The sequence below is a fragment of the Myotis davidii genome, unplaced genomic scaffold (assembly GCF_000327345.1).
Source record: "Myotis davidii unplaced genomic scaffold, ASM32734v1 scaffold1036, whole genome shotgun sequence".
In the NCBI taxonomy this organism is placed as follows: domain Eukaryota; kingdom Metazoa; phylum Chordata; class Mammalia; order Chiroptera; family Vespertilionidae; genus Myotis; species Myotis davidii.
In genome coordinates, this window is record NW_006287260.1 from 1,216,769 (window position 1) to 1,229,816 (window position 13,048).

At 45.8% G+C, this 13,048-nt stretch overlaps 2 protein-coding genes across 2 annotated transcripts in view; one reads left to right on the forward strand and one right to left on the reverse strand.

Annotated features, from left to right (window-relative positions):
- SLC26A8 (solute carrier family 26 (anion exchanger), member 8) overlaps nucleotides 1–1,177 on the reverse strand; it is an 85,668-nt gene extending 84,491 nt beyond the window's left edge. The window contains exon 1 of the mRNA XM_006759050.2: nucleotides 996–1,177. Coding sequence (XP_006759113.1) covers nucleotides 996–1,177 — 182 coding nt within the window. The remainder of the gene's footprint in view (nucleotides 1–995) is intronic.
- A 1,508-nt stretch (nucleotides 1,178–2,685) lies between these two features.
- Nucleotides 2,686–13,048, forward strand: part of MAPK14 (mitogen-activated protein kinase 14) — a 78,551-nt gene continuing 68,188 nt past the window's right edge. Inside the window, exon 1 of the mRNA XM_015560843.1 lies at nucleotides 2,686–2,772. Coding sequence (XP_015416329.1) covers nucleotides 2,686–2,772 — 87 coding nt within the window. The remainder of the gene's footprint in view (nucleotides 2,773–13,048) is intronic.

Below are 13,048 nucleotides of genomic sequence, written 5' to 3' on the forward strand. Positions count from 1 at the left end.
AAACATCAATGAGAGAGAAACATCGATCAGCTGCCTCCTGCACATCACCTACTGGGGATGTGCCTGCAACCCAGGTACATGCCCTTGACCGGAATCAAACCCAGGGCCCTTGAGTCCACAGGCCGATGCTCTATCCACTGAGCCAAACCGGTTAGGGCAATTAATTCCCTTTTAATGTGCATGAATTTTGTGCACCAGGCTACAAGTATGTTTTATATCACAATAGAAACAAAAAGAGTAAAAAGAAATTATGCAGAGGTTCATAAGCTTTACCAGATTGCTAGAAGTTTCACAGCACAGAAACAGGTGAGGCGCCTCTGAACTGCAGGGCCTGCACGGTCACAGTGGGTATCACACGAGGTGGGTCCCATGTTGGTGACCACAAGTACTGCGTGGGCACAGCGGGTATGAGTTTAGAAGGATGTCACTCTCTGTCACTAATTAGTCCATCATGGTTACTTTTGGTTGTTGTTGTTAAGAGACTGGTAATGGTGGTCAATCAAACAATGGATTTACTAAATATCATCCTTACATGCTGTGAGGGACATCCAAGAAGTTTACAATCAAGAAGGTGCTACATGCCCTAGGTTTGGCTCAGTGGATAGAGCACCGGTCTGCGGACTGTAGGGTCCCGGGTTTGGTTTCAGTCAGGGACATATGCCTGGGTTGCAGGCTCAATCCCCACTAGAGTGCATGTGGGAGGCAGCCAATCAATGATTCTGTCATCACTGATGTTTCTCTCTCTCTCTCTCCCTCTCCCTTCCTCTCTGAAATAAATAAAAAAATATTTTTTAAAAAAGAAGATGCTACAAACAAAGCACACACACACCAAAAAAAAAAAACCACACCAAAAACCTGAAGAGAAATCACCCTGTAAACTAAGGGTTCTGATGCCAGGGATTCAGAGGAGGTAGACAGAAGTGGGCACCAAAAGGAGTCAAATAGGGGTATGGTGCTGTCAGCTTGGTGGCAGGTAAATGACCACACACACGCACCTGCACTGGATATGGTGTTTGAAGGTGGTGATGTCAATATCCAAGTTCCCAGAGGAGGCAGACCTCCTCCTGTAATCCTGTTGAAAGGTCTCCTCATTGTACACATCTCGCTTGACATCATACGAGTAAGAATTTTCCCTGTATCTAGAGTCAAAATCCTGATAGCTCCTTGGTGGCTGCATCATTCCTGGACAGGTGGAAACAGACCAAACAGAAAACAATTTTATTTTATTTTTTTTAAATATATTTTATTGATTTTTTACAGAGAGGAAGGGAGAGAGATAGAGAGTTAGAAACATCGATGAGAAACATCGATTAGCTGCCTCCTGCACATCTCCCACTGGGGATGTGCCCGCAACCCAGGTACATGCCCTTGACCGGAATCGAACCTGGGACCTTTCAGTCCGCAAGCCGATGCTCTATCCACTGAGCCAAACCGGTTTCGGCCAGAAAACAATTTTAAAAATATAGACCCCTTTAGTAAAATTTCCATATAATGATACCTTACATTTGCATAATGCATTGCAGTATTATAAAACTTCCTCATGTGTTTTATAATTTCATACTCACAACTAGCCTATAAAGAATGCAAAGTGAGAATCAGTCTCATTTTGGAGAAACCAAAGCCCAGAAGTTTAAACAGACTTGACTGTTAAATAATTAGAGTCAGGACTGGAACCCAGGTGTCCCGCTAGGAAACCCAGTTTTCTTTATATTCGGGTATGTTGTAGAGAAATGAATATGAGGTAAAAGTCAGTATAACCACCAATTTTCACTAAACATGCTAAGGGTTAAGTGGTCAGTCAAGACAGTGTCTTCTACCTCCTCGATGGGAATAGCACACCTATCATTATCCCTTTACCTTTCCTGTTCTTCCTAGCAACTGCTTATCCATTTGACCATTGTCTGATTCCCATACTAAAATGTAAGTCTAAGAGGTGGGACTTTGACTGTTCATGGCTGTATTCTCAGAGCCCAGAATAGTGCCTGACACTTAGTATGACCTTAACAAATATTTCTGAAATGACTACGTAGTATCCAGTTAGCGGCATCATGGTGTAGCAGAAAAAGCGTTGCCCAGGTTCTCAGGAGAATGGGCTTCTGGCCCTAGGCTGTTTCCCTAACTAGCTGTCTGACTGGGGGCAAGTTTCTTAAAAAATAAGTTTCAGTTTCCTTGTCCATAAAATGACGTGGTTGGACCAAATGATATCTAAGGGCCACTTTAAGATTTAAAACTCTGGAGACAATGAGGAGGAGGAGGAGTTAATGATGGATATAAATCCACTTCTGAAAGAAAACAGAACCATTCTTGATCATTTGTGTTTTTAATAACAAAAAAGGCATAAAATCTAAAATTCTTCCACATAGTTCCACCAGTGTGGCTCAGTGGTTGAGGTCAAGCCATGAATCAAAAGGTCATGGTTCAATTCCCGGTTGGGACACATGCCCAGGTTTTGGCTCGATCCCCAGTGCAAATGGCAGCTAATCAATGATTCTCTCTCATCATTGATGTTTCTATCTCTCTCTCCCTCTCCTTTCCTCTCTGATGTCACATAAATAGGTAAATAAATAAATAAAATTCTTCTACATAAATATAAAAAAACATATATATATATATGGTAAAAATCATATCTCTATATATAAAAGCCCAGCGACCATTATGGTGGAATGACTGGAACAACCAGTCACTATGACGCACCAGCCGCAGGGGCCACCACCCCGGGGCCAGTGCGTGGCCATTGCCAAGGCACTGGTGGTGGTCCCTGGTAAAGAACGTGTAGGTGGCCAGCGTGAGCGTGCAGTTTGAGATGAAGGCTCTGTGGGACAAATTTAATCAGTTGGGCACCAAGATGATCATCACCAAGGCTGGCAGGTCAGGGTGCCCTTCTCCCTGCGGCGACCCTCCCCACATGGCACCAGTCTTGGGCAGCAGGCTTTGGCCCAATCCATGCGAGCGAGGCTGAGAAGTGGGGGTGGGGAGACGTGGCCTGGCCACCTGTGGGTCCCTCTCGGCATGGGCCAACTCCTTCACTCTCCGAGTCCCGGCTCTAGCGACAGCCGCCCGGTGTGCCAGGCTGGAGGGTACTGCTGGGGAGGCCAGGAAGGTGGCAGAGAGAAACCCTGTGGACTTGCTGCCCAATGAGCAGTCCAGGACCCGGCACCACCAGAAATGGACCAGCTCAGAGCATACCAAGCTTGTGAGGAAGGCAGCTGCCTGTGAGGGGCCTTGCTACCAGCTGGCTACCGGTGGAACCCACTTCAAAGGAAACTCAGTCTTTGGTTCCTTAGTTCATGCGTGGCCATTGCCAAGGCACTGGTGGTGGTCCCTGGTAAAGAACGTGTAGGTGGCCAGCGTGAGCGTGCAGTTTGAGATGAAGGCTCTGTGGGACAAATTTAATCAGTTGGGCACCAAGATGATCATCACCAAGGCTGGCAGGTCAGGGTGCCCTTCTCCCTGCGGCGACCCTCCCCACATGGCACCAGTCTTGGGCAGCAGGCTTTGGCCCAATCCATGCGAGCGAGGCTGAGAAGTGGGGGTGGGGAGACGTGGCCTGGCCACCTGTGGGTCCCTCTCGGCATGGGCCAACTCCTTCACTCTCCGAGTCCCGGCTCTAGCGACAGCCGCCCGGTGTGCCAGGCTGGAGGGTACTGCTGGGGAGGAACCTGGGGAGCCTGGAGCCCATGCTCAGCTCCAGCTCAGTGGGTCTTCTCCAGGCCCCTCCCTCTGGCCGGCCCTGCCCCTGAGTGCCCCCCCCAATTAGGGGTGTGGCTGGCCTACCTCCCACATCCCCTCCCCCAGCACCGGCTTGACCCTGATTGGCCCTCTTTGGGGTGGGCTGGTTGTACCTCACCCATGCACAAATTCATGCACTGGGCCTCTAAAATATATATATACTAGAGATTTGGTACATGAAAATTCATGCGCTGGACGGGGGTCCCTCAGCCCGGCCTGCCCCCTCTCACAGTCTGGGAGCCCTCAGGGACAGGAGGCGACCCAGCATTCAGGAGAAGGCGACGCCCCCATTACACCTCTGCTGTTGCCACTGCTGATAGCGCAAGCCTTGACCAGACCTGCTTACCTGGGTCTTGGGCTCAGGGGAACTACACCCCATCACACCTCTGCTGCTGCCACTGCCAGTAGTTCAAGCCTTGGCCGGCCCTGATTACCTGAGCCTCGGACAGCTGTGGTGGCTAGGCAGCCACCATCCAAGGCTTGCCTGGGCCTTGGGCCAGCCCTGGGTGGCTGGGGGGCTGAGGGGACTGGGCACCGCCATCTTGTGGATGTGAGTGCTGCCATCTTTGACGGCAGAGCAGTCAATTGGCATATTCCCTTCTTATTGGCTGTGGGCGCCGCCATCTTTGAGGGCGGGGCAGTCAATTAGCATATTCCCTCTTTATTAGATAGGATATATATGAGGCCCAGTGCACAAAAATTTGTGCACTGGCGGGGGGGGGGTCCCTCAGCCCGACCTGTGCCCTCTCACTCTGGGACCCCTTGGGAGATAACCACCTGCTGGCTTAGGCCCACTCCCTGGGTTGCAGAGGGCAGGCCCGGATCCTGTGCTGGGTCACAGATGGCAGGCCCGGATGGCGGCGGGCCAGGCGGTGGCTCATGCTGTGCCGCCCCGCCTACAGTATACAAATTTAACGGCCATCTTTGTTGGGTTGATTTACATACTCTTCTGATTGGCTGATGGGAGTAGCGATGGTATGGTCAATTAGCATCTTTGTCTTTTATTAGTGTAGATATATATATTAGAAGTCCAGCGCATGATTCAAAATTGTGTGGTGCTGCCCACCCTCTGGTCCGGCCCTGCAGCAGCCACAGCCACTGCTGATCCAGCCCTGCCTCCCTCTCCGGCCTTTGAAGCAGCCACAGCCGCAGGTGCACAGAGGCCCCTGCCACCCTGCCCCCAATGCTGCGTGCGCAACCTCCTCCTATCTGGTTGAACCATTACGGCACCCTAGTTAATTAGTATATTTCTCTATTATATATATTCATATATATATGATTGATACCTTGCATTTGCATAATACACTGCAGTTTTATAATAGCTATAAAATATATAGGTAAACACAAAGTATGTAGATTATATAAATAGTTCTCTTTTTTTAATCCTCACATGAGGATATTTTTCCATTGATTTTGTTAGAGAGAGTGGAAGGGAGGGGGAGAGACACACATACACACAGAGAAACATTGATGTGAGAGAGACTTATCAATTGGTTACCGCCTGCACAAGCCCTGAGCAGGGCCAGGGATTGAGCTTGCAACTGAGGAAAATAAATTTTTTTCATGAGTTCTTTTCATTTAATTCCCACAATAATCCAAGCATTACTGTTATCCCCATTTTAGAGGTGATAAAACTGAGGTTTTAGAAAAATAAATAATTGGGCTATAGTTACATATTGTATTTTTTCCCTTAAAGCGCTGGGTATCACTGGTGTGCTATATAATACATATGAACTAAAAATCACAAATTCTATAAAGAAGTGAGAATGTTGTTGGGGAATATCAAAGATGGAAGAGGTATTTCACTATGTATCACTTAAGAGAATTAGGACTTCATGTCTTTTACAGAAAAACAAACAAACAAGTAGAACTGTACATTAATACATTTCCCCTCCCCCCTTATAGCAATATTGACCCAGTTTTGTTTCGTTTTACAATGTAACTTTACAGTAAAATTCCATTACTAGAATATATCTCTTTCTGGCATCTAAAAAAGCCTAATTAACCTGCTAATATTGAGATTATAGTAACTGCCACCCTGGGTTGGATCCAGGGTCTAAAATCCAGCATTTTGTTTCCAAAAGTGGCACTGAGGCCAGGTTGGTGAAACGCTGGCAATGTGTGAACATCAAGGACCGTGGGAACAGTGGGACTCAGGGGGCAGCGGCAGCCGCTCAGCGCCAGCAATTGTTGTCATGGGTCATGTTGGGCCCAGCATGACAGATCTGACCTCCTCCAAGAGAAGCCGTAATTCCAGAGTTTATGTGAAGTCTTCTGACTTTTAATGCTGTCAATTACTGTATATATTTTTAAAACCATAGTACACATCTAATAAACACCTCTGCAGGCTGGATTTGGCCTGTGGACCTCCATGTGTGACTTCTGTATCAAGAGCCTTGTTACTGAAGACACACACACAAAAACCCTCATCTCCTCCCATCACAAATTAGTTTATCCTCCAAGAATTTCCCTCTCCTCCAAGGCTGAAGTATTTTTATTTTCTGTTGTCGTACCCTTTGGAGGTATCATATCCCATGAGTTCATTTATGGGAAGTAGTATTTCATTATACTGTCTTCAATCTACATCATTTCTATTCAAAAAATGGCTTTCAGACTAGACTAGACTAGGACTTAGTAAGTTTGTCTGTTTTTATTTTCACAGTTTTGTAAATTCCTCCCATATGTAATCTTGGTCTTCATTTGTTTCTGACTAAAGAATACTGTTTCACTTGTGGTCAATTAATTTAGTGTTCCACAAACACTTACTGAATGCTAGGTGCTCTGGGGATACAAAAACTCTACAGTTTACTAAAATAAAAATATGATGCTCTGAGAGTTTAGAAATAAGAAATACAGGAATTGCCCTAGCCGGTTTGGCTCAATGAATAGAGCGTCGGCCTGTGGACTGAAGGGTCCCAGGTTCAATTCTGGTGAAGGGCACATGCCTGAGTTGCGGGCTCAATCACAAGTAGGGGGTGTGCAGGAGACAGACGATCAGTGATTCTCTCTCATCATTGGTGTTTCTATCTCTCTCTCCTTCTCCCTTCCTCTCTGAAATGAATAAAGAAATAAAAAAAAATACGGAATTAACAGTTATTGCTGCCTGCCATGTGCAAGGTTCTTCACACATTATCTCAAGAGATAGGTACTATTTTCCTGATAATGATTATATTCATTTTACTGGTGAATTTAGTGATGTCCTCAGAGTCCTACAATTACTAGTAAATAGCAGAGCCAGGATCTGAACTTGGTCTTTCTGATTCCAAAATAGATACCACATCCTAATACCATTGTGATCTCCTACAGAGTGGAGTTAATAATCCCAACCCAGAGGGATGAGGAAGACCTCCTGGAAGAGATATGATTTGAGCTCTGCTCTGTCCAAACTGGGGGCAGGGAGGAGAATAAGGTATTTTAGGAATAGGACAGGATAAATGTCAGAGATAATAAAATAATAAGGCAAAAAAAAATTTTAAAGATAATAAGGCAAGTAATTCAATAGATTTTAATAAAGTCAATGATAAGCCCAAAAAAGTAGGTTGAGGCCTATTGTCAGAGGGTCTTGAATGCTTGATTCAACCTGGTCATTTCAGCTATTGAAAGGGTTTGAGCAGATGTAGTCATATGCACAGAGACATGCTTTGGGAAAACAAGTACGTTAATGGTATGGTCTAGAGCTATGCTGTCCAAGACAGTAGCCATTGGCTACTTGTGGCTATTTTAATTTAATTTAATTTAAATAAAAATTTCAATTCCTCAGCCACACTAGCTACATTTTCTTATTTTTAAAATGTTTTTTATTGATTTTTTTTTTTTAGAATGAGAGAAAAGGAGAGGGATAGAGAAATAGAAACATTGATGAGAAAGAAACATCATTGATCAGCTGCCTCCTGCATGCCCCCTACTAAAGATTGAACCCGAAACCTGGGCATGTGCCCTGACCAGGAATCAAACCGGTGACCTCTTGATTCCTGGGTCGATGCTCAACCACTTGGCCACACTGGCCGGGAACACTAACTACATTTCAAGTGCTCAACAGCCACACATGGCAAGGGTTACCATACTGGACATAAATCATCTTCATAATCACATTCAGTTCTACTGAACAGTACTTGGAGTTAGAAGAGACCAAGCTAAAATGACCAGTTTGAGACCATTACTATTACCTCTAGGGGAGAGGTAACCAAACCATAACTCATGGGACCGTAGTGAGGATGTCTAGAAGGGGCAGGTGGAAGGCCGTCTGTAAAGGGCTCATCCTATGACTAGCTAAAGGCAATAAAGAAAAACACATGATTTCCTTATTGGGTTTCTTTTTTTTAGCAGTCTTCTCCGGACTTTCTCAGTTCCATTAAGTCTTTCCTGATTGCATAGAAGCCCTCATGATTCATTGGCATGCACCAGCAGGACCCTTTCCCTTCCCAACAAGGTACAATGGCTCCTACTGACAAGTGGCAGATGCACTTTGGTTTGGAGAAGGTGATGCATGACGGAAAAAAGTCATCCAAACCACACTGATGGGAAAGAGACCTTTCAGCCAAGACACAACACAAGAGGGAGCAACACAGCGACTCCGGAGCACTGTTAGTGTGATGGGCCTCTGCACACAGTGAGAGCAGCCACATGCTAAGCTCTGCCTGTAATCTTGAAGATAAATGTCTACTCAGAAAACAATTCTCTGATGCTTCCTGCTATCAGACAAAATATTGAAGTGGATGAACCGTGGGTCTGAACTACTTAAGGTTTCATTTTGTAATTTCATAAATGTGACATAATTTGGGGTATCTGGATTTACTACTAATGAATAGAAATTAGCTTGATCTCTGTCGTCCACACTCTGTCCCAACATAAACAGCATCACCACCCCCTGGGAACTAGGTTAGAGATGCAGATTCTCAGGCCTCGATTAATCAGAAACTCTAAGGGCGGGCCAGCAGTCTTGTTTAGGAAGGCCTCCGGGTGACTCTGCTACACAATAAAGTATGCGAACCGCTGCAAACACAGCCAATCACCTTTTTCAGTCTCTCCATGCTAAAATGGGGACAGTGTTATAATACAGGCACTTTTGACCCAGCTCCTTTATCCTCGAAAGATGCCTGCCTACCCAGCCACCCATTGATTCGTTTACAAAATGTGTTGAAAGTATTTTAAAAGCCAAGAATACCTATTTTAAATGCAACCCAATGAATGTGAAATCCTGAGCCTTAGTTTAATTGCAAGAATCTTTCCCACAATATTGTCATCTTTCCTGTTCTCTTAATCATGGGAAGGTAAATTTCACTTCCAACATTTCAAAATAAGCACTTGGAATTTCATCAGAAACAGCCCCTCACCTATTATTATTATTACTATTATTATTACTTTTTTTTTTACTTTTTAAAATGGGGAATGTATGTGGAATATGGAAGAGGCACAAGCAAAGAGCTTTCAGTGTCCCTCAGTCACTGTCTGGTGGCTGGGAAAGGACAGTAAGATGACAGCCCCCATGGAGCTGACCAATGGGCACAGAAACAATGGTCTTGGGGGACAGGTAGGGTGTGCTGCAGAGGAACTCATTATCGGGGTGGGGATGCTGGAGAAGGCTTCGGGGGAACACTGCTACATCGATAGGATTTGATTAGAAGAGAAAGGGGTTCAGGGGGTGGGGGTGGAAGTGGGGGCTCAGTCGGGGGAACAGAATGAACAACAGCAGTGACCCGTGAAAGCAGGAGGCACGCCGCCGGGCCGTGGGGTCTCAGGAGGAGATGGACGGGTGTGGGGTGAGGCCCGGGCAGCGGACTGGTCCTGGGGCTTTTGACCAATCAGACCGACGAGTTTGAAAGGATGCAGCTTGCAAAACGCACGCATCTGCCACGGCCGTTCCCCGCGGCCTTTCAGCAGCGGAGACAATGCCTCTGAGAGAAGCTGCCAGGAACCACCGTCATTCATTCCGCACATTTGGGCTGAGCGCCCGCGACACGCCTGCCCTGCGGCTGCTTTCAGTTCTCATGTTGTTGTTGTTAATCCTCACCTGAGGAGGCCGCCCTCCCTCTATACCTGGGCCGTGGGAGCCCCTCACCTGGGCCACCCAGGTTTGACCACTGGTTTGACTACTACTCTTTTTTTCCAGAGAGGAAAGAAGAGGGAGAGAGATAGAAAGATCCATGATGAGAGGGAACCATTGACCCGCTGCCTCCTGCACGCCCCACCCTGGGGATGGAGCCTGCAACCCCGGCGTGTGCCCTGACCGAGAATGGAACCGTGACCTCCTGGTCCATAGATGGACGCTCAGCCACTGGGCCACGCCCGCGGGCTGACTGCTCTTGACGGAGGGCCCGCCTGAGGCCAAGCCTGGCCCCGCACCTCACAGACAGTAACTCACTTGTCTCCCCGCAACCACATCAGGTCAGAAGAGGCCGAGAGAACCGGAGGCTAGAGGGCCCCACAAGCTGGCTCCCCCCACTGGGCGACACTGCTGCCCAGGCCTCCGGTTCTGCTCTCTCTCTTGACCTGCCTTAACCTCCTCCTTCGAAGCTGTGGGCGAAAGGGGCCACATGCTAGCCTGACAAGCTCAGGGAAGGCCCGCTTGGCCGCCTTGCAAACTCAGAGACCTAAATTAGCCACAAAAGATGGTCTGAAATAAAAGGTTTTTAACGAAAAGCAATTTATGGTGAGCAGTCATGTCCTTAGGTCGGTATCTTCCCTGACAATCTTCACCTTAACTAAGCCTGTCTACTGTCTTCTGGCATCTATGATAACATATTAAAATGTCAAAGTAACCTAGCCGGTTTGGCTCAGAAGACAGAGCCGTGGGCCTGCAGACTGAAGGGGCCTGGGTTTGGTCAGGGGCGTATGCCTGGGTTGGACGCATGCCTGGGTTGCAGGTTCACTCCCCAGTAGGAGGTGTGCAGGAGGCAGCCAATCAATTACTATCTCTCATTGATGTTTCAATCTCTCCCTCTCCCTTCCTCTCTGAAATCAATGAAAAAATATATGTTTTTAAATGTCAAAGTAATTTTCCTTTTTCTGGACCCCTCAAAGCACAGGCACTGCTCGGCAGAGACCACAGATCTCATTGCCACTGAGTTAATTGTTGACGGTTAACTGTCCTATCCTCACCCATGTAAAAAAAGTATGTGTCCATCATTTTACTTTTTATCCAGTCCCAGAGGTTTCCCTGCTTTGCTTTCTCCAGCCTCCCTAGTCTATCACCAGTGGATTTCATGCAATCCACTCATGTCACCTCTTTTGATTGCAATGTATAAAATACTGTAAGACGCAAAGCTGCCATTCTCCAGAGCATTATCTCAATCCATTGAGATTCTGCTTCCCCGCATTGGTTGGCAGTTTGGCTCACATAAACTCACAAAAATTCTTCACAGGTTTGACTGCTTATTAGGTTAACAAAGCTCAGGCCCAACCCCTGTTCCTCACTGCAGCCTTATATTTCTGGTCAGCCGTTGCAGTTTTTCAATTGCTGGATTGCTGGATTCATGTCTAACATAGTATTCACTTTTCCCATTCCTTTTTGTAACTGTCTCTCCCCTATAAAGACAGGGATTTTTATCTTTCATTAACTACTGAATCATCAATGCCTAAAACAGTGTGGTAGATATAGTAAGTGCCCAAGAAATTTGTGTTGAATGACTGAATGACTGCCCTCAAGTTAATTGTAAGCTCCATGTTGGCACAACCAAATTTGCTTTTAGATCTCCCTTTCATCAGAAATGCCTGGCACCTAGTAGGCATTTAATACATATTTGCTGAATGAGTGAGTGAATGTATCGCTCACTCCTTCTTTACCCTTTTGGTCACTCTCACCTCATTATCCCAATTTGTTGGATAAATTTATGATTTTCTTAGGATTCCTACTTCCAAGTTTCCTCCCTCATCTCCTTGATTCTCCACTCCAAGCCCTCATTTTTTTTCACAGTCATATTTTTGCTCTCACTTCCTCCTTCAACCTTCATTACTTCTTTGAAAGCTCCCTAGTCTGCAGGTAGGTTGGCTTGGAACATTTTCAAGCACCATGTCTTTGTAGGCAAGAGAATCCAGGCTAAGCCACATTTAATAATAATAAAAAAATAATAAATTTTAAAAAAGCTTTGCATGAATCAGGTTTTAGGTTTTCTAATTTTTTTCCTAGAGGAGAACTGAGGATCCTGTACTACCTGTAGTGCAGGTGCTCTGCTGCTGGTAGTGACTAACCTCAGTTCAATGGTCATAATTTGTTCAACAAGTATTTATGAAATATCTTTTATGTTCTAGGCACTGAGTTAGATGCAGGGACAAGATAGGCAAAATTTAAGCATTCCAAGGGATGCATAACACAAAAGAGAATAATCATGGGAAGTGATGAGAATTGGCTTGTCCCTTGTTATTTCTTTTAGGGTCCAATTCTTCTGCTTATTGTAACAAGCTTGAGCAGAGGAGTAGGTTGGCAACAGTGGGGGTAGGCATGGGATTATTATACCTTGCCATTCATATTTAATATCTTGTTCAGCTTTACAAATGACCCTATTAGGTGGGGATGTAAGAAAGGAGTTCTCTTTTGCATTAACTGGAATTAAGGTCTAAAAAAGATCAATTGACTTGCCTAATAAGACCACTCTCTGCCCTGCTCTTCTAACCCTGAGAGGCATGAATTAAATGCTTAACGTCCTCTTCAGTGGAAGTTCTTCAGGGCAGGAGTCCATTTCAAACCCTCAGGGAAGTGTTTTTTGTTTTATTTTGTTTTGTTAAATATATTTTTATTGATTTCAGAGAGGAAAGAAGAAGGAGAGACAGAAACAAGAATGATGAGAGAATCAGGGATCAGCTGCCTCCTGCACGCCCCTGCTGGGGATCGAGCCCACAACCCAGGCATGTGCCCCAACCAGAAAATGAATCGTGACCTTTCTGGTTCATAGGTCCATGCTCAACCACTAAGCCACACCAGCCAGGTCCTCAAGGTAGTGGTTTAAAAAATACATCTCAAAGGGAGGTACCAGAGACTTTCCTTAATCAGAAGTGGCGGGGCGGTATTGTAAAAATGCACATTCTTGGTGGCCATCACGGACCTATCCAATCAGACTCCCTGTCTGGGGATCTGCATATTTAAACTCCCAAGGTGATTCTTATGCACATAAAAGTTTGAAAACTGCCCTAACCGGTTTGGCTCAGTAGATAGAGCGTCCTCAGCTTGCAGACTGAAGCGTCCCAGGTTCGATTCTGGTCAAGGGCATGTACCTTGGTTGCAGGCACATACCATTTACAACAGCATGGATGGAACGGGAGAGCATTATGCTAAGTGAAATAAGCCAGTCAGAGAAAGATAAATACCACATGATCTCACTCATTT